The sequence below is a fragment of the Pezoporus flaviventris genome, unplaced genomic scaffold (assembly GCF_033815535.1).
Source record: "Pezoporus flaviventris isolate CSIRO_AGI_PZ_B2104156 unplaced genomic scaffold, CSIRO_AGI_Pfla_v1 ptg000006l, whole genome shotgun sequence".
NCBI classification, from domain to species: domain Eukaryota; kingdom Metazoa; phylum Chordata; class Aves; order Psittaciformes; family Psittacidae; genus Pezoporus; species Pezoporus flaviventris.
Window position 1 is genome coordinate 3,763,506 of NW_026892554.1, and position 27,397 is coordinate 3,790,902.

Genomic DNA, 27,397 nt, shown 5'->3' on the forward strand with positions numbered 1-27,397 from the left:
AAACCTGAAGAATTAAGAATTTCTGGCTGTACGTATTCAGTTCTGTGTCTCCAGGCAGCGCCCCAACACATCTCCTCCTCCCACTTTTAATGGCGCTGTTACGTCACAGAGTGCGTGCTCCTTTTTGTTACAGTTCTCTTGTGAAAATAAGAGGTTCAGGTTTAATCCAGTTGCAGAAGTCTGACATCACAGAGTGAGGCTCTTTTACATGCTGGGGTCTGTTAAACTGGACTGTAGTATATGGAGCTGATTCACATAATTGCTGTAATCTCGCAGTAGCAATCAGTGCTATCTGTGTTGTCATCGTGTAGCCTGCACAGCAGTTGTAAAAAAAACCCTCAAACCTCAACACCCATGATATGTGAGTCATGCATCACTGCTTTTCCCTAGCCTCAAGTCTGGAGGCACAGGATACATTTCACTTCTGTTCTGTTTTTCTTTCTAGGACAGATTTCTGCGTACACAAAGACGAGCCTTGTGACACTGTGGGTAAGTCAAAGAAGTAGGGCAGAGTGTTTTGATAGCCAACACCATGCTAAGAGGAGCTTTCTGGGCTTGGTTTGCTTTAAAGTTGCTTTTGCTATTCTGTATGTCTCTGTGATACCAATAGGGATTAGTTGAGCAGGGTATGAATTATAAATAAAATGTTGATTAAATATTAACCCCTTGTATGCACTGGAGGCCTCTGAGTTCAGGAAGTGATCTGAAATATTCCTGCTTTGAAGTGGATGTAGAATTAGATAAACTGGAGATTAAGAAACTGTCTTTTGGTGTGTCTGTACAATGCTACTTTCAGTACTCTCTCGCCTAAAAGAAGAACTTGCCAATTAATGAATGTATTTCCCATTGTAAGAACCTGTGTAACACTCCCAGATCAAACTGGCACTCAGACACCAGAGAAGAATACCTCATTGTAGGAAAGCCAAGTTAAATCTTGTGTTCTGCCTCCTACTTCTCCTACTTCCTAACTGCCTTTAATCTTATCCAAACCCTGGATACACAGGGTCCTTACATCCCACACCTTAAATAATTTATTTATTTATGTAGCTTAGGTAGCAGTAACCTTCACTGTACCTGTCCTCCTGGTATCTTTAAGTAGCTACGGTGTTTGGAGGCACAGCTCAACATCCTCTCCATGATGATTGCATGACTTTTTTTAGGCATGCCTCTAAGTCAAGTGACCCCTTATCCTACATCCTGTGTAAACTTGGAGTGGATCCTGATTTTCAGCTGATCTTATAGTCCAGTGTTCAGAGAAACACAGATCTAGAGTTTGCTTTGCTTTACCACCCAATAGTGGGTGATGAAGAACACGGGGGGAAATGCTTTCAGCAGGAGCTCTGGAAGTACCTACAGAAGCCTCAACCCAGAAGGCAGGTCCTTCCCCTTCTGTGTTGTGGGGATTGATCAGGTAAAAGGAGGAAATACAGAGCTGAAAAACACATTTTCTTTTCAAACATGGGCAAGGACTGGCCTCTATGTCCAAGGTCTTTTTTTCCAGTCAGAATCTCTCACAATCATTTATTCTGTGCCCAAGGGAAAACACCCTTCCACTGAGAAGGGTTTTTATACCATGTACCTGCATCTGGACATGGCTGTGGTAAGATGCAATAAAGTAACAGAAAGAAAGAAGCTGATGGCAGACACATGCTGACTAAGGTCAGAGCTCTTTCCATTTGTAAAGACAGTATTGTTGAAGATCTCTATTCAGGGAATTATATTGCCATAGACAGCATGACTAAGGAAATATTTTTATAACTTCTTTTCTGTTCTTACAATACCCAAGTACTTTCTTGTGCTGCAACTTGCTGCAGGCTGTGGCTGCAGTGGAGAAAGCGGAAGATCAGAGCAACAAAGATTAAACTCATTTGTGACTCTTTTCAGCATAGTTTTTCCAAGATATTTAAAGGTGGATGCTCCTGGGACAAAACCAGCCTGGCCTCTTTGCTGTCTTCAGTCCTACTTTTCCTTCCTTCCTTCCTTCCTTCCTTCCTTCCTTCTCCCTGACAGTTTTATTATGTAGCAGCAAAGCAACAGTATCTTCAGTTACGCGTTTTCTATGCCCCACTGTTTCTGTTGTCTGAACCCAGAGATGGTGTGCTGTCTCTGTTGTTGCCAGGTTCCTATTCCTAATTCTAGCTCCCAAGATAGTCCACTGCAAAACAGCAACGTTACCTGTGAAAGCAAGAAGCTAGCAGAGTGGAATCATATTTGGTCTTTCAGTAATGCTGAGGGTATAACACTCCCCAAAGTTCTTTAGAACAGCAACTTGCTTTCATTTCTTGCCTTATGCTTCACTTCTATATATTAAGAACATGACCTCAGCAGATGCGTATGTGGTTTTGTACCTGCTTATGGATGAAGTTGGCCATTGCAATGTGGTATGCTGCGATCCTGTAAAGGAAGAAACATCTTTCTGGTGAGCAGGCATTCCCCTAAACTAGGAGACTGAGGCTACTTCTCTATATAAGGGAGAGGATCTGGGCTCTAGACTCCTGATTTCTATTCCCAGTTCTGGCATTGACTCATTGTGTGACATTTGGCAAGTCACATTCTGAATGCTTCTGTCTACCTCCATGAAATGAGGATTTTGAGTGCAAAGCTACAGGAGATTGCATGGCTTAAGAACTTCTCACCTAAAGCAGCATGTTGTCCTTGATTATACGATGCAATACAAGCCCAGAATCTAATGTTTCTTAGTCATGTTCAGGAGACTACAAAGAATCTATTAGACAATGTGTACTGAAATCAGAGGACTCGGAGAGCTGCAGGTAACGGGTGTTTTAGTGACAGTTCCTTGATTTTCTTTGTGAGAAATATGGAAGCAAAACTTTCCCTGATGGAAGTATGGAGGCCCAGTGTTGTTCGGAAGTGGGATTATGAAGTTTAAATCGCCTATAAGAGGTGTTCGTTTGTGCTTAGAAAGATCCATATTGAAAAACCTGTCTGGAATCTTTGCCTGCCATGCAGACACCGAGAGAAAACAGCAGCAGGAGGTTTGTATTTGTATTCTGGCAGGAGCCCCTCACTGAAACCAGTTGCTCTGGGGACTTGGTTCAAATTTTCTTGGCCCAGCTGCCAAAGTAGTGTGGAAGGTTACATAATGGCTGAAACAAGCTCAAAAATGGTGAAAATATGTAGGTATGTCTTTGTGGGGTGAGACCCCACTGCCTGCATCAAGAAACAGGACCACGTTTGTTTAAGAAATAGTTTGTTAATGCTCATTGCTCCATTTGGTTGTGTGAGTTAGCTTTGAGAAGGAATGAATTCCAAAAGAGGTGGATGGAAGGAAAACAACATGACTGTGTGCAACAGATTTACAACAATTGTGCTTCCACAGCCTCTGTTGTGGGACCCCTGATACTCTCTGCGACTCGAGCAGGAAAGGTTGGCTTTGTGCAATGCAGCCTTGTCACACAGCACTCAAAAAGCTTGCAGTGTGCTGCTGCTTCAGACTCATCTCTCGTGATGTGACTAACCAGATCTGCCGTTTCCTGCAGAAAAATCTTTGTTCCAATTGAGCTGCCTCTAAGCCAGCCAAATTGAGAGTTTAATGTCTAGCTATTAATATCGGGCTGCAGCTTGGAGCCTTGCACGTTGTCAGGATCCAACCTTTCTGTGACATAAGCAGATTGAGAATGCCCCTTTCGTTCAGTATTTCCACTGCTAGTGCCAAATAAGCAGCTTTACGGTTAGTTAGGAATGATCCTGCATATTTCAAGGCAAAGCTTGGCCTTGATTCCTCAGTGTACATGTTACCCCAGATCCAAGCTGAAGCTTCCCTGTATTCAGCTAATAATAAAAGTGGGGGCAGTGTGGAACTGGGAAATGGAAAATGAGAATGTGTCTTAAATATCCTTAAATTGCCCTGGTTAAAAATGTCTTTACCTCTGCTGCAGTCACATGTGCTTTTCTGTGGCTTGACGCTGGGGAAAAGAAAGCAGAGTGTAGTGTGTATGCTGCAGATGGGCAGGTTTAATTGAAGGAATAGCTGCCTGGAGAAAACCAAGCATCAGAGCAGGGGTGATTGAGAAACAAGAGTTTTCCACACTGTTTCCACAAGTGAATCAATGTTTGTGTGAAAAACATTCCCATCTCCTGGCTGGCTTTAATTAAAGGTCTCAAAGGTAACTTCCAAAAGTCCTGAAGATTAGAAATTCTTCCAGAATTTGTCTTTTTTCTTGACTCTTCCCAAATCCAATATGTGAATGGGGAAATTGAGGTTTGGTTTTGCCTGTGCTGCTGACTGCAGAGATGGCATCCTGCTGCACCAATGTCTTCGTATCTTAGTCTCTCCCTTCCTTCCAAAGTGCAGTTAGAGAGCTATGGGTGAAAAGTGCTATGAGAGAGCTGCATGTTATGGTGCTATTAACCAACTTCCCTCCCTTTGTAGCTACGCCCTGCTTTCTTCTTAGGATTTTATTGTATTAAAGTGTTTCAAAATGTGCCTAAGCAACATTTGGTCCAGGTCTCCAAGTAGATTTCATCCCTTTTTAATTCCATGTAAAACACCTGAATAAGGCACTGCACATTCCTACCTTCTTGGCTGTTTGCTGCACAGTTGGGTGGCCTCCTGCCCACAGCCAAGTAACAGTTCTGGTTGTCCTGCTGGTACTGTGTGCTGTTCATCTAAATCTTCCTCCCAGTGTGATACTGATTCCAGTCCCCTGAGAGTGTCACAACAGAGAATTAATCCCTAAGGAAAGGGAAAGGACTAGCTGCTGTGCTGTGAGTGGAAAAGAAAAAGAGTTCTCACATTAAAAACATTTTCCGTAGTGGTTCATGTTGAATGTTTCTGTATATTCCAGGGCGGGTTTTTAGTTGATGCCAGAATAAATAGAAATACCTGCTGCTTAAAACAATTCATTAGAGAAGCAGTGCCTGGCTTTAGCAAAAGGCTTGCTGGGGCTGTCCTTCAGACCAAAACCAAGCACACTTTAATGCATTAAAATGAACATACTCTAGGTTAAAATGTCGCTTAAAGGAACACTGGCAGGTTGATTCAGAGTTTGTGAAAGGAAGAGACCTCCCAGCACTGCATTTTACTGTCACTTGTGGCTCTGTAGGGCAATAGAGTGTCAGGCTGGCTTTATGAAACCAAAGGGAGCTGTGGTACAGTGCAGTGGAAGACTTTTTCCCCTTGTCTGTTGGTTCCTAGGGAATAAGTGCTCGGCTGCACAACCCAGACAGTGCAGGACTGTGCTATTGGGCATATTCATCACTACCATCTCAGGCCCCACCCTACACACAACAGCCTTCCAATTTCTTTTCACCAGCTAGCAATCTCTTCTCTTCCAAATTCCCACTGAAAAAACAGTGTGCCAAGTGAGCGTAACATAAGATTGCAGAACTTTTATTAGAAGCCCTGGGATGAGCACAGCCACTCGAGTAATGAGGAATTCCTGCTGCCATAACCTTTCCTCTTCTTCATCTCCGTGTCCTGTGTGCGCTTCTCCTTGTTTCAGAGACATGGCTTCACATGTGCACAGCTGTTTGCAGGCTCACAGCTAAAGACCAGAGGAAATTCTTGCTTATATCAGGCTCAGGGAGGATTTTGTTAGTGAGCAGGATCAGCATCGTGGTCGTGTTCTTCTATGTTGTCTGAGACATGCGACCCCTCTTTGGGCCTCTGTCAGAAACCTGGTGGAGGTTTTTCGTAGAGAGATTAGTTGGTTTGGGGTACCTGAGACATCTTTAGAAAGCCTGATACCCTGCAGATGGTCCTTTGCACTTTCTGAAAACCAGTTGACACGCCTAAAAAGCTATTTGAGCATTCAAAATCCCTGAAATACAAACCTTGCAAAGAAACAATAGTGTCTGAGAGCCAGAAAATGAAACCCAGTAGAAACCACAGTGAAGCTGACCCAGTCTGCTTTTGGAAATACAAGTCAAACAGAAAATACAAAGGGTATATATACCCAATCTGTTCCCCTCCATCCATGTAAAAAATAAAGCTGGGCATGCCAGTTTTAACAGACTACATATTTATTGTTAAATGCATCAGCTCTCTTATTGATTTCTACAAAACCTTAAAGCGTGTGCAATGTAGTTGGTTGAACAAAGCGTTGATACTATTTCATAGAGATTTATTTTCTGTTTGTTGTTACAGAAATTGGAGCATTTGAATTTCATCTGCCCTTGGGTTTGTTTTGCAGCTCAGTAGCCGTGTTTAGGTTTGTCTTTATTCATTCCATATACAAAGGGCAGTGGTGGATTCTTGGTCTCCTTAGCTGAAAAATGAGTGTCTTTCTGGAAGAGACAGAGTATCCAACTACAAAATACTGTCCTTAGTGTGGAGCTTAGCTCCTCCCATTGCAAGGTCTTCTTGTAGAAAAGGGGTGAATGATCAGTCTGTTCTTTTATAGGAATTCATTAATCTGTGACTGCTAGTGACTGAGTTTTCAGTTATCTCAACTTTTTTCTTCATCTTTGCTCTGTTTCATGTCTTGGGAGCAAGAATTAACTTGTGTACTTGAAATAAATGCAAGTGTTTAGTGGAGGAAGGGTCAGTGACAGATCTCCTGTACGTTTGTCATTCTTCCCTCTTCCCTGTGTTTCCAGTCCCCAGCTCTCAGTGTCACAGACCCTCAGTGGCTCTCACCATTAACCTTCTTTCCTTGCCTTTTTTGCCAAGGATTTATTTCTCTTCGGTGGTATTTCAGAACTCTTAGAAGCTCTTGCTCAATTTTGCTCCTTCATCTTCCCTTTGTTCAGCTGTGCCTGGACACCAAGAGGCTGCTCTCCCTGGAGAGGCCTGGCTGGTCTGTCTTCCATCACGCTAACCGCATGGCCTGGCCACTGAGCTCATGGAATTTCCCTACATTTACTGCACTTTGTTCTTCATAAACCTCTAGCACTTCCTTAGTTGTTCTCCTCCATACATCATTCTCCTTTTGTAGCCCTAAAATGTGTTTTAAGCACTTCTGTTTTCCAACTATTTATCTGTCTGTCTGTCTGCTTAGTAAGCATCCATCCCACAAGATAAAACAATAGGCCTCACAGTGGTGGTATCTGTTTGAAGGTAGCTTTTTCTCCGTGATTTGGAACTAAACACTCTCAGCAGGGAGGAATAACACATTTCCTGTTCTGTACCTGGCCTTTCATTTCCCCCACCATCAAACTGCTATTGGTAATTAATGTTCATAGGTATTCAAGCTGGCTGCTGAAAGACACGCTTAGTCTTTTTTGTCAACTAAGGCAGCATGTCCAAAATCATCTCATCAGCTTACCACCCTGCTGCCATTTGTTAGCATATCTTTGCTGATCTTAAATCTTGCTTGTCTTGTTGCTCACTCAAAACCTCACTCAAGCTTTTGTCTTCCTTATTATGAGTTGCCCCAGAGTTGGTGCAGAATGTTTAAGTGTCTCTCAAAACTTTACCTTCTCCAAGGGTTTTTCTAATAGTCCGTGGTAATGTGTTTTGATAAATACAAGAGAAAACCTTTCTACAATGCTGTGGAAAGGAACTGTAATATTCCTTTACCAGGCAGCATATTTCTGAGTAAATATCCTTCAGGCCATCACATCATCGCTGTACAAGAAGGGCACTGATGACTACTTGAATGAAAGGTATCTTCAGCAAACTTACTGGCTATAAAACTTGTCTTACGGTACTGTCCCATCAGGCACCTAAAACTCCAAACCCAGTCCTAGCTTAATGTCAAATTGGTGTATAACTAAGCTCCTTTCTGTTGCCTTTATTAAAAGGAGTATGTCATGAGGGAAAATATTTGCCATGACTTTGTTGATATTTATTCTGATAGACTGACTGTACTCTTTCATTTCAGCTCCATGTCATAACTCACTTTCTGTGCTAAATCACTGTGCAGTTTGACTGGTACGGGTGCAAACACGTACTGCATTCCACTCCAGGGCCATTTATGTCTGTGTGAAATTATATAGACGTGTACACAACGCACCTGGGAATTTCAGTCTCCTGGCTTAAAGGGCAGATACCTGCATAAGATGTTCCCTTCCCCATCTTTTTAACCCTCACCCCCTTCCTACGTTATCGAAAGGACACATTATTATTGTTTTAACTAACAGTTTCCAGTGAATTTATGTGATAGTGTCTTTCAGAAGCAATTCAGTAAGTTTTCCTGCTGTCATGGAGTAAAAGCCAATCAGAAACATAATTTTTTCATGTTTCTTCTCATGTGACTGGCAGTTCCTGTGTTTATGGGTCACCTGAATATATGATGCTAGAACTTCAGAATTATGGTTTTATCCCTTTACAATTTTCTGCCTTGGTTATTTTCTAAATGAGGGATGATTTCTGGGACATTGCCTGAGAACCAAGGCTTTGCTTATGGCTCAGTGGCATTTAATCATGATTTAAAGAAATCTCTGCTGTTAATCTCTGAAAGTGGTCATTGTGTTTGCAAACAGACAAGCTGAAGGCAGAAGCCTAATTGATGTCCAGCTTAGTACATGCTGCCAAACAACTGTCAGGAAAAGCTCTGGAACTGCTCCTTGCTACTGTGTGTGTGTGAAGCTGAGAAGCTTTTGAGGCAGACACAAACAGAACAATCTCATTATATTAGGTCTGTGGACAGACTATTTCTGTCTTTAGGGTTTATAGCTTTTCTGCTGTTGCCTCTCTCCTCAACCATGTCAGTGGAGATGTGCAGATTTTACATGCTTTCTGCACTGCTTCACCAGGCTCACACCCCAGCTCCAGCATTTCCCATTGCTCTGAGGATTTGGTTCTCTGGGGGATTTTGACAAGAATTAACATAAACCAAAATCATCTCTTCTGCTTCTGTAGGTTGTTCTGCTTCTCTTCTATAATATAAGGCTGTGGAAAGAGAAATAGTGTTTTCTGGTGTCAAACCTACTGTCAGTACGCTATACCCATTGCTATTGTTATCTGTGCTAAAAATGACAGCCCAAGGTTCTCTGCAGCAGAAAGCAGGATTTTTCCTATGACACACTTCAGACCAGGTGGACAGGGAAAAGACTGAAGTCATAAAAGCATTTGCTCATTGTGTCTTACCCAAGAGCAGGGAACAGATTTGGCACCTCCTGACTCCCAGTTCAGTGCCTTACCCATTCAATTATGGTGCCTCCCTGGTAGACCTGTGCCACTAAATGTTTTTTTGCATTTTAGTTTACCTTTAAAAATCAATTTCTTGAGAAGAAAATGAATTTGTAAATAGGGCTTTTCCTCAGTAAAATACAAAGCTCTTTACCAAAGAGATCAGAACTGTTAACCCCATTGTACTGGGCAAGAAAATGAAGCCTGGACATGTGAAAGGACATGCCAAAGGACAGGGCTGGCTGGGGGCTAAGCCACAGCTCTCAACTCTCAGTCCAGGCCTCTCAGCTGGAGGCAATGCTACCTCTTCTCAGGCCTTCCTAGCGGAAGCTCAGCTTCTTTGGGCAGCAGCCAGATCTTCAGGTCAGTGAAATCCTGATTTAACTCTTCAACAGGCCAGAGGTTTGTGTCTTCTTGCCACTGCCTGGGTCTCTGTTTTTACCTCTGTTCACACATTCCAGTGTGGTCAGTGGCTGCAGTGTGCAGCCACGTGTTGTTTTAGAAAGGCGATGTATTTATAGTTGAGAAACCTCTGAGGTTTTTCTTCTCCTCCTGTCAGCCATAGATGGCTTTTATCCAGTTGACTGCTTTACAGTGCCTTTATCCTTTGCTGGCTTGAAAACACTTCAGATAGTTTCTATTGTTTTATAGACCCTGTAGCTAAAAACCCAAGCTGTGTAAAAACATCTGTACATAACTTTGCAATAGGCTACAGACATGGAGGATAATAAGGCATGATTGCATTCATTGGATAATCAAATAGAAGCATTCCAGTTGCATACAGGATATGTAAGAGTGAAGGAAGGAAATGAAGGACAGTTGCCTACTGTACTTTTACATTTCTTTTGTCTTGCAGTTGCCAAGTCTAAATGCAATTTTGAGAGTGAGATTTAAATATTGTAAAGATGAGATTTAACCAGTGATAACCAAGAAAACAGCAGTGGGAAGCATGCACAAAACTCCCCCCTGTCCCTGTCCATAAGAAGGAAGCTTGACCTGCACTGATACTCATTTTGGTTCTTCCTTTTCTACAACTTTGGTTAACCATCTGGCACCATGACCTGGTGTAATAACTAGCCTGTTTTACAGGGTGTCTGGTCCTGGAAGGATTTTGTTACATGAAGTGCACTCAGTAGATTGAAAGTCAGTTTAAGTCCTTGGAATTTTGATAGGTAATCATGTCGGCCATCCCAGCTGATTCTTTCACTCCACAGGAGACTGTGTCCAGAGATAAGATGGTGACTTCATAATTTACTCAAAATTGATGTCTTTGAGGTAATTTTGGTCATCTTTTGGCCTCACCTTAAAACATCTGTCATGGAGATAATGCTCAGCTAAGGATGAGCCTGCTGAATCAGCAAATTCACATTTCTCTGTTGAATGTCCAGAAACCCCAGAACAATTCTTTCAGCCTCACTTCTGGGGAAAAGCTTAAACGGGGAGAGGTGAGCAAACAGACCTAACAGATAAAAAGAGATAAAAGAAAGCCAGCATGGTTTCTAGGAAAGGAAGCAAAATCATGGCTCAGTGACTTGTTGGAATTCTTGAAGACTCTTCCTGCCAGAACAGACAAGGAGAAGGGGGAGATGCAGTGAGCTTCACATTCCTGTTTTTTTCTAAAAGCTTATGATGGAGTGCTATTGCAGGAGTTAGTGTCTGATGTCTGTGGTCATGCAGCATGGGAAAGAATTGGTTTCAGTTGCCTTTAAGTAGGAAAAAGTACTGATATTCAGTATGCTGCAGGGAACACAGGCTGCCTTTGGGCTTGTGTCTTTTGAGAGCCGGATTGACTGAGGAGGCCAAAAATAAGACTTTGCATTTCTACACATCATAGGTAGGGAGGAGGCATTAGGAATACTGTATACCTGTGCTGGTATACAGTAAAAGATGTAGATTTTGTAGGACCTCACCAATCTTCATTAACCCCGAGTGAATACAATGTGGCATTTGTGAGCAGTGGCTCTGATATGCTTCAGCTTTTTGTTTTCTCTGAGCTGTCACTTATTTTGACCAGATAAAATGATTCTCTGGGTTGGGATGCAGGCTTACTTCAGTTGATTTTGCCTCCTGGTTAGATCAATGCAAAGCTATCTGAATATATCTCTGCATGAGTACATGTTTGCCTTTCTGTATCCATTGATGTGAATGTATGCAACTTTTGATAATGCTCATTCTGGAAAAGAATTGCTGCCTGTAGATGTGTTGCAGAGAACTTTGAATTAGACCAGGTCTTGTAGAAAACAGTGGGATTTCCTTATCAAGTTCTTGCCAATTTAGAAGGTAGGTGACTGCAGGAGATAGTGAAATCATAGAATCCTAGAATGGGTTGAGTTAGAAAGGACCTTAAGATCATTCAGTTCCAACCCCCTGCCATGGGCAGGGACACCTTCCACTAGACCAGGTTGACCAAGGCTCTCTCTAACCTGGCCTTGAACACTTCAGATTTTAGCCTGATTCTCATTGAGGGGTGTTTATGTGTGTGTGTATATATATATATATATATATGTGTGTGTGTGTGTGTATAAACTGTCCTTTGAACCCATGAACTTTATTAGAGCACAGGGTTTCTGCTACATACACTTTTAATTTTCAGGTTCTGAATCCTATAATGTGCAAGGTATTTGTCTGGATTAGATTGGCAGGTCTTTTTACCTGTTAGATCAGCTGATAGAAATATGTTGAACTTCTTAAAATACAAAATATAACCAAAACCCTCAATCCTAGACGCAACACATGGAGTACCTTTCTCCTCCTGTCCCCTTTCAGCGATTTGCAGAATGCTAAGGATTTCTGTGTTTGCTTAGCTTGGAATTAGGCTTGTGTTTCTACTCTGGTTAGTGCTCATGAGCAGTCAGCAGGTTGAAGGTATTTGTTGGTTTTGTGTGGTTGTGTCACACTTATTTGTGTAGCCATTTTGCCTAATCTGTTTGCACTGAGGCCTGACCATAACCACACTGATGGGTACACACTAATGCTCTGCTGAGTATCTGCTTGTTGCTTTTAATAATGTCATCCATAAAGCTCTGGCATGTACAGCAATATTTGTGCTGTAGTAGACAAACATAGTAAACACTGTGGTTATGTACAAGAAAACTGGCCTGTAGGTTAGGAAACTCTGGGTGGCTGTTTTTATTTGTTGAAGAGTTGATGTGATGCTTTGAAATGAGTCCATCTGTCTAATGAGACTTTTTGTTCTTAAAATAAAAGAAAAAGATTGAAGTTAGTTTTATTTGGATTTTATATTTTATAGCTGTTTAAGAAACTCATAATCTCATGTTAACTATCATCTGTGCTCCAGTTTGTCTGCTTTTCTAGCTGTCTCTGTTGGTTAGAGAGAAAGTACTATCTCCACTTTGGTCTTATCTGGGTCCAGATATGGATGAAATCCCCTCACTACACCTCTCTCCTGTTTGGTCCTTTCTGTGATAGGTCCCAGCTCTTGACTGCTGCAGTTTGTGCTGCAGCGCAGAGGTGTGTTTGCTGTGATGGTCGGATCCTTGGGATTTCCTTGCCTGAATGCCAGATATAAAAGTGATAACTTTTGACTGAGTATCTTGGAACAATCCCTTTCTTTCCTAATTTTATCTTTGTCTGTGTTGCTTCTTGCATTTTCAAACATGGGAAAACTGTAGTGTCTATGTTCGTTCAGTGAACTGGTGTGTTTACACATGCAGAGGACCCACGCATGCACCACTGTCTGTGAGTGTGACTAACACTGAGGTAAGTAAAGCTTTTTGGCTTTACACTGAAGTGAAAAAGAGGAATACCATCCTTCTGGGGCTAGGAACTAAGTAAAAGAAGATAGGAAATGGTTGAATGTGCCTTCTCCAAAGCCAGTGGTAATAATACTCCTGTTGATTTCAGTGAGATTTTGATCAAGGCCATGGTGATTATGATAGCTGGTGCAATTAGATCGGATGTGATACATATTCAACTTCATTTCCAGGAATGCCATGAGGCTGTTTATGTTCTCATTAATCAAGTGGCTTTGTTGGGAAACACAGCTCATTATGTGGCAGCTGACAGGAGGCCACTGCCACTGAGCACCACAGCAGGCTTGAACCAAAATACCCCATCTGCATAGCTGGGAAGTACAGCTGCTCCCCTTGCAAAGCCTCTCCATGAGCCGCTCACTGAGTGGGGTTTGGCAGCTGAGAAAACCTCAATGAGGGACACACAGATTCGATTCAGAACTGGAAATGTACAAGTATATATGAGCTTCTGTACTTCCCAGAGGTGTTCTTAGAGGCACATGAGGCTGGAAGAGGCAGTTCTCCCCTTGCTGGTCCTGATACTTTAGCATAAAGGCCTGGAGAAATAACGTGAACGTGTGTGCATGAAAATGTCCCACTGGTTTCTGCAGGACACTGTGACAGTAAGTTTGTTTAGTGCTGCCTGCAGGTGCAGCCCCCACTGTGAGCCTCTCATGCTTTAATTTCTGAATTCGGATGATAAAGGCCTCAGGACTGGGACTGTGCCTTGACTTGTGTCTGTGAGGCACCACGGACTCTTCTGTCTGCTGTCAATCACTGCAAGGGGCTGAGCGGTATTCATCCAAATCTGTGTTTTCTTTCACAGGAGCTCGAGTCTGAACTTGAGAGATTTCTTTTTATTGAGTGTGAGAAAAGCTCGTGCTGGTCTTTTTCATAGGGAAAAGTTCTCTCCAGCTTGTGTTACTTTAAAGGTGACATTTTATTTTAGAGTAATCTAGAGAAAGAGGCACTTGAGAAAGTAGATTCAGGACATACTGAAATATCTCCAGCTCTATTACCTCTGAAATTAGCCATTACTTGTGTCAGGCTGATGCTGTGATATGTTTATGTCTGCATAAAGCACCGTGTGGGTCCTTCCCTTCCTGTGGGCTGGAAGTTGGAATGCTGAGCTCTGTTTGGGAACCCAGAAGAGGGCCCTGTAGGTCGATAGCCATTTTAACCTGATTTGGTGAATGTATGCATTCAGTGTGTGTGCTTATGTCTGTCCACCCTTTGATGTGTGGCACCATTTGCATGGTACTTAGTTGCCAGCTGGGCTTAACCCATGACAACCAGAAGCTCCGAGTGGAAGCGCAGATGTGTAGGGGATCAAGCCATTAATCTTGCAGTGAGTTTAGGGTTTATTTTTGTGTTGTCACCTCCTCTTCCACCATACTGTCATGCTTTGCCAGAACAAATGTGCTGACTGTGGGACTGTGTGTGGAGAGAAGCGGAGCCATGGCAGTCTGTCTCCTCTTCCTGGCCACCAACAAGGAAGGATCATTTTCACCCCCTAACCCTCGCAGCAGAGGTATTATCCAGTGCTTAGGTACTGGAGACTGGCTTCATTCTCTTACATGGTACAAGCTTTTCAACCCAAGCACAGACTTTAACAGCAGCTCAACCTTATTAATGTTCTCAGGCACAAACCCCAGGCTCATTGGTTTTGTCAAGTCAAGAAGGCTGTGAGGTTAAATCAGCACTCTGCAAAGAATTAAAGCAGGAGGACTACACCAAGAATCACTAAATAAGTTTATCAGTGCACATGTGGACTGGCAGCTTGACAAAGTGAAGCCAGGAGCTTAGACAGCCCTGTAAGTCAGGATGTAGGAGCTGTAATTGAGAAGTATCACAGAAGCAATCTGGAGAAGCATCTGGTCAGAGTTTGATTCCTGTGAATCATGCCGTTCTGCTGGCCTGCACTGCTGGTCGCCTGAGCTGCTCTTGTGTTGCCAGGAGAACAGCTTGACACGCATACAGCGCCTAAAAATACACTTTCAATATTAACATGGTTCAAAAGTATAGATTCATTCAGGTTTTGAGAGTAACAATTGCTTAGTCATTCTTTAAGAACATGGAAAGAATGTAGTGGAGAGCCGTGGAAGAATGCCATTCATCAGCAGCACAGGTGCTCAGCCATCTCCAGAGCTGTCCGCTTCAGCAGCCTGCTCTGAAGCTCTCCAGACACTGAAACATTGTTCATCATACATTGCTGAATGCTGTTTAAGGCTTGCAGGACTGATCCTTGCTCGTGAATCCACCTCCCAACCAACACCACAGCAGGCTGAGATAGGCACGGCTCAGGAAAGCCCTTGAAACTCTTAAAAGAATCTTTTCATTTATTTTAATAGCTTCGTGAGTTTCTTAGTGCTTGCAGTTAAGAGAAAGAAAAACTGGAACCAAATGCTGGACCCTGACTGTTAGCTCTTAAAGCAGATGCTGTTTGCTGCAGAGACTCCAAATATTGTTTCTGATTTATTGCCAAGTCTGACCTTGTCTCTTCATTCTGGAAGGGAGATACTGAGGAATTTGAAGGCTCTGGGATCCCTGCTGCTGAATTCCATGTTCCTCATTGTTTAGCAGGCTCATTAAAAGCTCTGATTTTATCTTTTTCTTCATTCTCTCTGAACTCAGGCCCTCTGAAGCAGATGGCTCAGACGAGTCGCAGGGACAAGCTGACAAACTCAGAACTGGAATTCACAGAACTGATTTGAAAAAGCAAGATGAAAATAGCCTCAGAGGTGGTTTTAGAACCCTAGTTTGCAAACCTGCAGCTATTGCAGGCCATGCCAGGGTGGTTTTTCCATTTGTTGGAAGATTATAACTGCAGATGGAAACTTACCCTGAGAACATGACAGGTCAAAATGAAAATACTGAAATGTTGAAACAATTGTGATTTTTAATAGCAGAAAGTGAAGGGTGAGGTTCATGAAGGTTGTTTAAGGAGGGAAGTAGGTGGAGCTCTGTCCTCTTGTCAGACCATGCAGCAGATGAGAAATGTGGATTCATTTCTAACCGGTGTCTGCTTCAGCCACTGAAGTGGCAGACAGTTATTCACACAGCTCCGCAAGGCCTGATACAGTGCTGAGTTGTCTTGTCACCTTGGTAGGTTGCCTTTTGCATATTGTCATTCCAATGTTTGCATGCAGGTGAGAAGGGAAGATCCTGCTTCGTTCTACAGCAGTTTGTAGGAAGGATCAGCAGGTTAATCTCTGCTCTGCAGTTTACATCCACTTAACAAAGTGAAGCCAAGAGAAGGCATTCAAATCCAAATGCCTTTGAGCCCCAGGCAGAGGTGACTTTCAAGGGCTGGAATCCAAATCCTGATTTACAGTTTGGTTTCACAGTTGCTGGTGGTGTTTTCTTTGAGTTCACAGTCACATGTTCCCGTATTCTTTCAAAAGCATCAGATCTCTCCTGACTGGTGCTGGATCTGATTCCTTTTTTGGTGTAAGATACTCTTGAGCAACCTTTTCCCCTATGCCTCTCTTTCTTCCCACTGATCCATTGCTTGTTCCTATGCCACTTCCAACAGCTGTTCTTTCCTTAGACTAAGTGCCATTTTTCCCACACTAAGGCATAGGTCTCCCTGCCTGAATTCTTCCATGCACAGTTCTTACCTTTCCTCAAGTGAACCCATGGTGCCAGAGACATATGACCCAGGGCTGTAGATCCATTTCTCTCCAGCAATATGTACACACAGAAGTTCCCAGAGAGCTCATCTTCCCTTCTGATCTTATCTCTTGCCCTCCTTGACCCCTGCATCCCACAGAAGTGACTCCCTGCTGCTTATGAGATCAAAGTCCTGGTTTTTGAAGGCTTCTGGATAACTCATATTATCTCCATTTGCTACGTTTCTGTCCAAATCTCTTCTCATTCCCTATTACCTTCCCACCTTTCTCCTTTGTTCACTAAATTTGAATTATGCCAGACTTCTGTATGCTTCCCAGCACTATGTATTGACTCATCCAGTCCATCAGTCCCTGCCCAACTGGAGTCCTCCTCTCATATCCACCTACTTCTTCCCCTGTTTTTCCTCTTAATTGGAGTCCAGCTGTTCCAATATATCTTACTTTGAGTAATTAAGCCTATGTATTTCCATGTGTGTGCATGAGCACTGTGGAATGATGTCTTTAAACAGATGGTGTATTAGCTGCCAGAGTTTGGGAATCTACATTTGGGAATGGTGGTTTGATTTGGACTAAATATCCCAACTTCATCTTTAGCTAGAGAAGTAGGAATGCAGAAAGGAGCTGGTTTTTTGCCTGTTTGAGATCTGCATTCAGCAGCAGCCGGAGCTCCTGTCGCTGGGGAGTGTGCAGGAGAAGCTCTTTGGAATGTGGCTGTTAGCATATCAAAGTAAAGTAAACATGTAGCTGATACCCTGCTTCCTCTGCTCCAGTTAATTAAGCCACTCCTCATGTCACATTAGATGGAGAGGATTTATTAATGTGCTGTCATCTAGGGAAGCAGTGGTTTGCTGAAAGGGAGGAGCCATGTTAATGGCATAAAGGATGTCATGCTGAACAAAGAGCAGATGTCAAATAAACAGGGTATTTCTTTTTATCTTCTTCTTTGCTGAGGTCTTAGATCCCAGTGCTTTATCATAAAAGCTTAGAAAATCAGGGCCAGAAAGTACTTCAGGTGGTCTTTTAATGCATTCCCTTGCTCCAAGGCAAGATCAATGATACCCGTGTCACTCCAGATGGATATCTCCTTGATGAGGCTATCCAGTATGCTTGTTTCCAGCTTGCTTTCATTACTGTGAACGCTGTGCCCCTCCTCAGGTATGGTCAGTGTGGTGAATGCTCATGCTCGTGATCACAGATCCTTGGTGAATGAAATTGGAATGTCATTTTCAAAGATGCCCATGTCAAACCTCTGAGGGTTTCTGAAGGTTGTCTGGTCTTTGCTGGCACAACACAGTGCTAACAGCCTGTCTGATGTGTCTTTATATGCCTTGGTTAAAGCCTCTTCTAGGTCAAAAAGGTGTTAGAAAATCTGTCTGCTCTCTTCAAGTCAATGCATTTGGTATCTGAAGCGACCTTTTACTAGCTTGGGTGACAATTATCCGTTGAGACATGAGAGGTCTTGATCTCTTAGGCTTTTCAACTGTCTGGGCAGCCGCCTGTACACTGGGAAAGGCTCTGCTTAAATGAGAGAATTAACGCAGTGTGAATCCAATGCAAGTAGCATTAGAATAAGGCTCTTGACATTGTGGGGAATGTCTGTGTGTGGGCAAGTTAGTAAAGGAGCAGATAAATGATTCATCCATTAAACTTAGAAAACCACAGGAGGGTTCCCAGGGAACATAAAAGCCCCACAGAACGAATGAAAGCTAAAGCTGAGAGCTGGCTGTGCTGGGGAGGGGATTCCACATGTTCTATTAATTGCTGTCCTGCAGGGTAATTAAACAAAGAGAAAAAGAAGATAGCAAAAGTGCTCCCTTAAGGTCTAATGATTTGCGGAATCCTGTGTTCTTTACAGGTTTGCAGACATGAAGAGGTCTAGCCTCACAAAATCAGAAAGGTACACAAAGTAAGGCAGCTTGCATGGACAAACCCTGGGTAGGTGTCAGCTAATCTGTCTGAAAATGGGGGCAACACATTCCTGCACAGAATGCAGTGTGGGCTGCAAGAGTCAGCTGATTTCTACTGAGCTTCGGTGGTGCCATGGCCAAGATCTGGGTGTTATCTGCCATGAATCACAGTCATTGCACACAGAGTGAGGCACATGGTTGAATCTGGCTCTCACAGTGAGAGCCTTGCTCTTGTGAAATGTTATCCAGGGCCAGTTGCTGGACTCTTGGGCACCACAGCAAGTTTTCAGTACCAAGTATCTTAAAGTATTCCCAGCAGTCACAAAAGTATCCCCTATGAAAGGTATTGTGTGGTTCCTTCCTTTGTGGTACTGGGACCTTGTGTTCTGAGGAGTGTTACATTATCAGCTCTAGAAACATCACAGTATTGTGAATACCAGGGAGAGATTTTTATTTGTTAGGCTTTGGGGGTATGTGTAATGAAAATCAAGAGGCTCAGAAAGCACTCTTTGTGTTTCAGCTATTTATTTTTCTTGCTGGGCTTTTGGGATTCTGACAGCAGTTGTGTATACTGGAAGTGGCAGTGCTTGTGGACTTACAAGGAGGAAGAGATTTTATGGGGCACTACGGGACAGCAGTCAGTCCCGCAGGGGAGGAGTCCAGCCACAGAGCTCACCGAGTTCTGGGAAAGCATGCTGCATCTCTGCAGGCCCTGCTGTTTGGAGGCAAGGAACAGAGTTTTGTAGAGGTTATGTTGAAATCTGGGATAAGGTAAATTCCCCAAAGTCAGAAGGGGATGGTGATGACGGGTGCTTTTGCAACAAGTTGGCTGGGTACAGGAAGTCAGGTGGCTGCTTGTGTGATCTCACCAGTTATTTGAATGTTCCTAGCTTGCTTGGCTGTAAAGTTGGTGTAGCACTTGCTAGTTTCTCAGTGAAAACAAATATGTGCTGTAAAGTTGGAGGAGTTGAACCTCAGGTTCCCTTAGCTAGAGGTTTCTTGGGATTCCAAGGAATACAGATCATCTTCTGCCTGCAGAAATGGCATGGGTTTAGCAATGCTTAAAGTAATCAGTACTTCCGCTCCTTTTTTCCACCAGGTAAAATTAGGGGAGCAGCACACCTGCCTGGATGGTATTCCAGCTTAAATTCTATAAACTCCTTTTGAGGACTTTGACTTCAGCTTTTCCCCTGTGAGCTAGTGCCTACCCAGTCCTGCACAGAGAGTTGTATTTGGACCAGTCCTCTGCTGCTTTGTTTCCTTGATACGGTTTCAACCACCTCCCACCCTGCAGGGGATTTAAGCCCTCAGCAGGGAGTGGATGTGCTGCCACTCAACAAGGACAAGTGAATTGTGGACTGATTATTTCCCTGGACTCATTTTTGTCTCTTGCATGGCATGAAGAGAATGAGAGAGGTTAATATTCTCTGCATTTTGATTAAGTACAGACAGAGGAAAAACACTGTCCCTGTTGTCAGTGTAGAATTCTTGGGTACATAGAGATTGAGCTTATTTCATATTTCACATTCCCTTCAATGGTAAAGGCTTACTTATGGGGAGGCCTATTTGACACAGGCTGTGGCTGACTTCTTGCAGTGCCTGGGATCCTGTTCCATCAGTGGGTCTGTGGCATCAGAAGCTCTTCCTATACAAATACATGAGTTCAAAATACTGTGACTTGCACTGGGTACAACACTTGGCCTGGTTGTTAACGTATCTTCATACCTGCCTGTAGCTGTGTCTCGTGCACTGAATGCTTGTACTGTAATTCCTGCACTTGTTGATTCAGAATGAATGTATTGTTTCCAGCGTGGTTTTCAATAAATACGGCAACAACGAAAATTATTGCTAAGGAAAACTGTTTCCATATGCAAATATTAAACTCGAATGGAAACCATGATGTTACTGCAAGATTAACAGAAATTGGCATCTAGATGACTATCCAGCATTAAGCCAAATTAATCTGTGCTACTAAAATTGCATGTCTGGCTTTGAATTACCACCTTCTCATAAAATGAAGGAACAGCTCACCCTGTTAGCTTCTTCTGGATGACCCCTGAAAACCAAACTTGGAACTGGAGGCTCAGTAGGACGGTGATGGTAACAACCTCAGCCTCTCCATGCTAAACATGCTGGAGAGGGCCCTTCCATGAATGGTGTTCTTTTTATCTGGATCCTGCTGACTTCTTGGGACCTCTGTTTATTCAGCTGTAGAACAGGGATTGTGTTATTATCTACCTTGGAGGCAGTTTAGTGGGTATTTTTCTTAATGTTATTTTTTCTTTAAAAAATTGGAACCTTTTATATGTAAGCTTTCTAGAAAGGAAAAGTATTTTTCCTCTTTACAGATCATAAGCACTGAAAGATTCCCTTGGTGACTGACTTGATGTGTAAATACAGGCAGGGCATCTCTGTCAAACATATCATTGCCATCAAACGGAAAGACAGAGCATGAATCACTTCTAGGGTTTCCTGATTTCACTTATGTAGGATGTTAAGAGAGGCTACAAGAGTGTAATTGATGGCAATGTGTGAGCTGCACAAATTGAAAATCGTGGGAGGATGAGAAAAACATCAGCTCAACCCCAAACTAGTAATGGTGGGGAATGGGAGGTTTGCTCTGTGCATGTGGATATGCAGTGAGTCTCCATCTGTGCCAAGCAGACTTCAGGACTTCAAGTCTGGCTCCCTTCCCAACAGCGAATACATTGAGAAGAGGAAAGCTAGCCAAGTTTTAATCAAGTAAAAGTTCTGTATCCAGAGGTGGTTGGCAAAAGAAGAGATTAAAGTATTAGGAGTGCAATGAAAACAAGACATTAGAGAGTTGAAAGCTGGAGTACCTGGACAAACCACTTGCTGAGTGAATATTCCACAGCCATCAGAAGGAAGCCCTGGGTGTTTTGAATAGGATAAAATGTAAACCCACGCACCAGAATTTGTCTTTTTCCAGCTTTGGCTATCATTGTGGCAAGTATGTAATATCCTAATGCCTAACTGAGCTGGTAGGATGAATGTAATCATTCCCCTTAGAGATATTGCTGTGGAGGGCTCATTAGCTGAGGCCAGCAGCTGCGAACTGTTTATGTATGACAACTTTTTGGATAAACGGGAGTTTCCACAGTTGCCTGTGTGCTGAGGTTTGCTGTGGAAGTGCAGAGAGCTCTGTGTTCAAGCACAGAAGTTATGGGCTGTAATTACACGATTTCTCAAGAGAAAAAGGAAAAAACCCTCATCCTTGGTCATAGTAAAAATAGTAAATAGCTTTCTTGTCCCTCTGCCGTTGATGCTCCTGCTTCATCTTCTTTGATATTAAAAGTCTATTTGTGGGAATTGCTGGCAGCAAGTAGTGTATCTGGAAAGATAAGGACTTGTTTTACCCTAAAGAAAGCCCCTGTCTGTGTAATTGCTTGAGCAAAGGAGCGTGGGGTGTTTGAAAATCAAACAATCCAAAAAGGCCAGTTCAGCTTTCTTCCCTATTTTTCATGTTCACACACCTGTCCCCCAGACAGGGCCAGAAGCAAAATTACCAAATGAGAGAAGTTCCTCTTGCATTATTCCCAGCCTGGTAGACCCACGGCATGCCAGGATTTTCCCAAATGTGTCTGAATTCATGACGATTCTATTCCAGTTCTGCAGACTTGAAAGGCTCAGATAAAAATCTGGAATTTTAAGACGCAAACAGCAGTTTCCATTCATCCCCACAACAAAATAAATCATATTAATGCAGCTACCCAGGCACTGAACTACAGTCACTGCCAGTTAAAGGTGTATCTGCATATAAAGTATATGAATCATTGTATTGGGTTACAAAAAGTTGCATTTATCTTAATGGTTCAGATAGTTTTACTAAAGAACTGCATTATGTTTGCAGATCAAGAGCACATTTGCTGTTTATGCTCTAATGAAAAAAGTAACGGTAAAATTATTGGTCCAAAAGAAAATTATAGTCTTAAAGAAATAGTTTAATAGAAAATATATATATATATTTCAAACCCATTTTTGAGGTGAGCTTTTTGAGGCTTAAACTGTTCTAACCATTGTTATAACTGGCTGACTGCTCCAGAATGACTCTGATTAATAAGCACTCAGCAGTGCATGAGCTGGACTTCTTCAGGAGCTCATTTCATGCACTGCAAGGCTTTGTGCTCTCTGCTCTTTAGGATTCTGAGTTTCCCTGCCCAGGCCATTTCTGTTCCTCTATTGTCTGATTCCCTGGGCCCCACAGGAGTCTTTAATAATTGTAATAATAAACAAATTTTAGATGTCTACATTTTTAAATTGGTCACTGCAAATATTATAATGGCCACACAGGATCCACACTAAGCGTTGAAAATAACTGATAAATATAAGGTGACTCTGTGTGAGCCACAGTCACTTCTTTTTCAGCCACTGATGGTTGTACGAAATCTCAATCATTCGTTTCCCACCTTTGAAAAATGAGGCTTTTGGCACAGAGCAGTGTTATTGCCAGCGAGTTTCAGTGGGGATTAGAACCACTGAAGACAGACTTCAGAAGAATCACTATTTGAAGTCATGTATTTGAAATTTTAATTGATATTTAACCTCTTTTAGTATCTTGGCAGAACTCTAGACTTTTGCTACACCCCATCTCCCAGTCATGGGAATTTTGCTCCCTCCTATCTGCAGGTGACAGCAAACATCAACTTGGCCTCACTTTATGAAAGTTATCAGAAGGATGAACTCGGCGTTAGGGTACTGTGTGCTGTCTGGAAATCTCGTTTTGTAGGCACCCTTGAAGTGTAGGAGAGGTGCTCGAGTAGCCATGGAGGGCTTATACAAATAGAGCCATCCTCAATCTCTGTCTTTTAACCTTTGTGCATGACTCCCAAAGGCTTAACTGTGGTTTCTAGGTGGCAGATGAAACAAAATTGCATCAGGAAATAGTCCTGTGCATGGCCTGTGATGCTGTCACAACATTTCCAAGTACAACTGCAATTTGTTGTCTGGATGCAGGAAGGGCATATGAGGACTATTGCTTTTCCATAGCTGAAGTTTCATGCCATGACTTCTGGATTCCTTTTTCACTTCAGCCTACAACCATTTGTGGTGCCCACACAAACAGGCCTAGACAGTATTGTGCAGTTGTCCAAGGGATCAAATCCGAAATTCCACTAAGTCATAGGAGACTCCTGCCACCTCCATTGGCTCTGTGACTCACCACCAGGAGTTTGCCAGCTTTTCCAGCTCTGCCACTCTTGCTTTCTCCAAGTAGGAAAATAAAGGGAAATGTAAGATCCTTCAGAAAGTCTCTGCTTTTTGTTGTTACCTCTCCTCAACTTCATTCTGAAAATCAGAATTCCTCCATTTAAATGCTTGTTGATGCTACTTCACTCCATCTTCTAACACTGTAGTATGTGGTGTGAATAAATAGATGAATATTTTATTCAGTGAAATATATTTTTGAGACAGCGAAATCTGTTTCCTCTTGTATTTCACTTGTTTCCTATCTGACAAAATCCTAGACTGATTTTTCAATAGGATGATGAAAAGACACTCAAAGGATTTTGTGTGTAAACTGCTCTAATATGTTTTATATTGGTTGTAGTTTGTATCGTTTTGGTACAGTTACTGCTGAACGTGTGAGCGAATGAGCTGTTTCACTGATTCTGATGGGAACATTCTCTGTGTTTGTGTTGCAGGAATTGCCTACCTGGGAGGTGTCTGCAGTGCCAAGAGAAAGTGTGTTCTTGCTGAAGACAACGGTCTCAACCTGGCATTTACAATTGCGCATGAACTTGGGCACAAGTAAGAACTTGTCCTCCTATTTCTTTCTTTGCTTATGCCACTGTAACATACTTCTTTTTAAGGCCTTGCAAGTGAAATTATGAGTGCGGCATGTTTGTTATTTCATGAATCTTGCAGATTGCTAAATAACTAAATTTTTAGGAGTCTTATGCAAATATTCATTTCAACATACATAAATCTTTCTATTTGATCTTCCCCTGTTTTCCATTCTATGTTTTGATTTTGAGCACAAAAAGGCTTCATTCTCTTGAATGATTGATGGTAGCTAGAGACAAATCCTGCTTTCGTTTACACTGTAGAATAGGTCCACAAAAACAGCATCAACATCTTTGAACTTGCTAAATTTCCTCTGAAGTTCAGATGTCCATGTCAAGTGTTTTAATAGTTAAATACTTCGGTAATGGTTTCAGCTTTGCATGTGAAGTAATCTACTGTGGATGAAATTGTAAGCCTCAGTATTTTGGAAATTCCCTTAAGCAGTATTTTTTGATCAACAGAAAGAAATCATAAAACTAACACACTTTGAACACCGACTTTGAAGCAGCAAAGAGCGTGACAGTTCCTAGCCAGGCAGAGATATGCAGAATGAGATGACCGGTTACTTTCTGCAGGTGACTTTGACAATTTCTTAAAGCTGTAAATATCCCCTGCATAGAAGAAAACAAAACTGACTTGAAGAGTCATACGCATCATCATCTTAGTGCAGTTAATGGGTTAACTCAGTGGTCAGCATCCACATGAACTGCTTTCCAGGCTAAGTGTAATGTGCAGTTATTCATACTACTTATGAGCTTTTTGCCCTTTTCATTGACATCAGTCTGGTTGCACTGTGTCACAGTTGGACTATGGAAAGTGTAGAATTAGACCAGGAACAGATTTATACCGGGGCAAGGGCTCTACCTATGGGATTTTCTGGTACTCCTTCCTTTAGTCTCTCTGGATGGAAGGTGGGAAATCCCACCATTGTTCCTTTAGTACGAAGTTGTGCTTAAGTTTTGGCTGCACCCTTTTGGATTCCTACACTTTATGTGTCTGTTGTATCTTCCTTTCCTACAGTAACAAGTACTTGACAGCGAAGTCAGGGCTAATGTATTGTGTTCAGATTCTGGCCAGTCTCATTCCATAACAAATAATTATTTCATGGCAGTGTGTTTCAAAGTTACACAGAGGATATTTAGGTTACTACCAAAAATGACAAGACAAAACTGAATCTCCTGTTTACCCTTCAGTGACACCAAAGGCATCTGAGCCAAACCGAGGGTGGTTTCAGTAGAAATGAAGGACATTTGGTTTTGGTTTTATTTAAATTGCATGCCAAGATGTTAAACTGAGCCTAAACTTAATAACAAATTAACCTGTGGGTAATGTTAAGGGAAATTCAGCACTCATCTTTGGATGGGCAAACAGCAAGAGGGGAAAAATACTTGAGCTGCAGAAAATGCAGCTGTGTAAAAGAGAGAGCCTGGCCTGCCATGGTGTTTGCCAAGTTTCTCAGCAGAGTTGTCAAGTTGCCTTCTAATACTGTCTTGCAAGAAATCCACGGCATAAATAAGGGGATGTAATGCTCTTGGATACAGCTCTCCATCTGTGCAGAAAATAGCAAACTCCATTTTCTTAGCGCAGTTTTGGTGGTAAGACCATCATGTCCTTTCTCTGCTGGTTTCTTTCTTTGCCTCCATCTTGGAAAACTATTTCACAAGGTGAGATGTCTAAAGGAGGTGACAGAGGGTGGCTTGAGTTCAGTACCCTGGAGAATTTAGACAGTGAACGTGCTATTGTGCAGAGAATCTTCTGCTTCAGGAAAGGCATAGATCCCACTGTGGGGAGAGTTGGAGTGCTTACATGAAGATTGCAGGTGAAGGAGTGCAAATGACGAAGGAGACTGCGTTTTCCAACAGAGCTGCCTCATGAGCAGAAATGGGAGAAAAAATACCACCTCTCACTCAGCACCCAACCTGAGCATTGGAATCATCCCTCTATACTGTCATTCCCCAGTGGTCTAGTTACTATAGTTCAACATCTGGACAGTATACTGGTGCCCTTCTGGCCTTGAAGTCAACAGGAGTCTTTTCATTTACCTTTCCAGGTGTCAGCCCACTCCTTATTCTTCTGGTTTTGAAGCACAACAGGGTGCTCTGAGCACTCCTATTTCAGCCTGTCTTGTGCCAGTGAAAGGATTGTTTTCAGACTTCACCTACAAAACTGGTATTTTTTTAAGTGAAATGTAAGGAAAACCCATTGCAGAGACAAAGATGAAGTTGACATGAGCTGCAGGCTTAAAAATGAAACTCAAGGAAAACTAAGCACAAGTTTTTTAATTAAAAAGGAAAAAGCCTAACCAAAACTTACGTCTATATTGGCAAAATTATCCATTTTGGAGACCCATAATTGTGAGCATTATTGAAGGCTGATTTCCTGCAGAAAAGCTGAGATTTATTACTTCTTGCCCTAAGACTAACAAATGTCTGTGGAGATCACAAGCCCATCTTGGCATCCACAGATAGTTTGTGATGTAGGCTTTGGAAAAAGTGAATGGATTATGAATTGGTGTGTCAGATTCCTAATCTGCCACGAATGTCATTTGGACTCGCTGCAGGAAACACTATTGCGGACAGCTGCACTGTGAAAACATGGAGACATCATGAAATAAGCCCATTAGGGTGGTCCTTATAGCTCCTATGAAAGTTCATCTTTAGGTTTAACCTATAGAGTTGTAGCTTGATGATGGGGTGAATGATATCACTTTTATCTTTTGTATTTGTATCTTCAAATCTGGAGTGATAATTTTGGTCCATGGACACAAAGGGAGCATCCAGTTGTATTTAGATGCCACTTTTCCCACAGGGAGTCCAAGAGAAGGATTTTGCTGTTACAGAAAGGTAACAGGCAGGATAGAGGATACTTAATATGTGATGAGGCTGCAAATCATAAACTCCTTACCATACAAGACAGGACCCTCAGCAAACCTTGTTCCTTCATTCAGCATGGTCAGTAGTGGATGTCTTTTAAATGCACTTTAATGTAACCACAGTTAATTGGTTTATATCTAGGGGCTACTGGTGCAGTACTGTGTTCTGACGTACACACAGAGATCACGGTGGTCCCTGAAGTCTTAAAATGTGTAAATCCGAGGTCTTCGTATTATAAACAGCTTAACATGCTGACCTCCTTCTAACTTTATCTTTCCTCAGACTAGCAGGGCAACTCCATCACTAAGAGCTGAAAATGCCTTACTGTTGGCAGTGGGGTCTTGAATGGTGCATCCCTCTTCGTCTATGAACTGCACCAGTGTAAAGTTGGACT

General features: G+C 42.4%; 1 protein-coding gene across 2 annotated transcripts in view; it reads left to right on the forward strand.

The window, feature by feature from the left end:
- ADAMTS17 (ADAM metallopeptidase with thrombospondin type 1 motif 17) overlaps window positions 1-27,397 on the forward strand; it is a 171,448-nt gene that overhangs the window by 40,823 nt on the left and 103,228 nt on the right. For both annotated transcript variants that reach the window (XM_061446696.1, XM_061446697.1), the window contains exons 7-8: window positions 446-489; window positions 23,989-24,094. In XM_061446696.1, coding sequence (XP_061302680.1) covers window positions 446-489; window positions 23,989-24,094 — 150 coding nt within the window. The remainder of the gene's footprint in view (window positions 1-445; window positions 490-23,988; window positions 24,095-27,397) is intronic.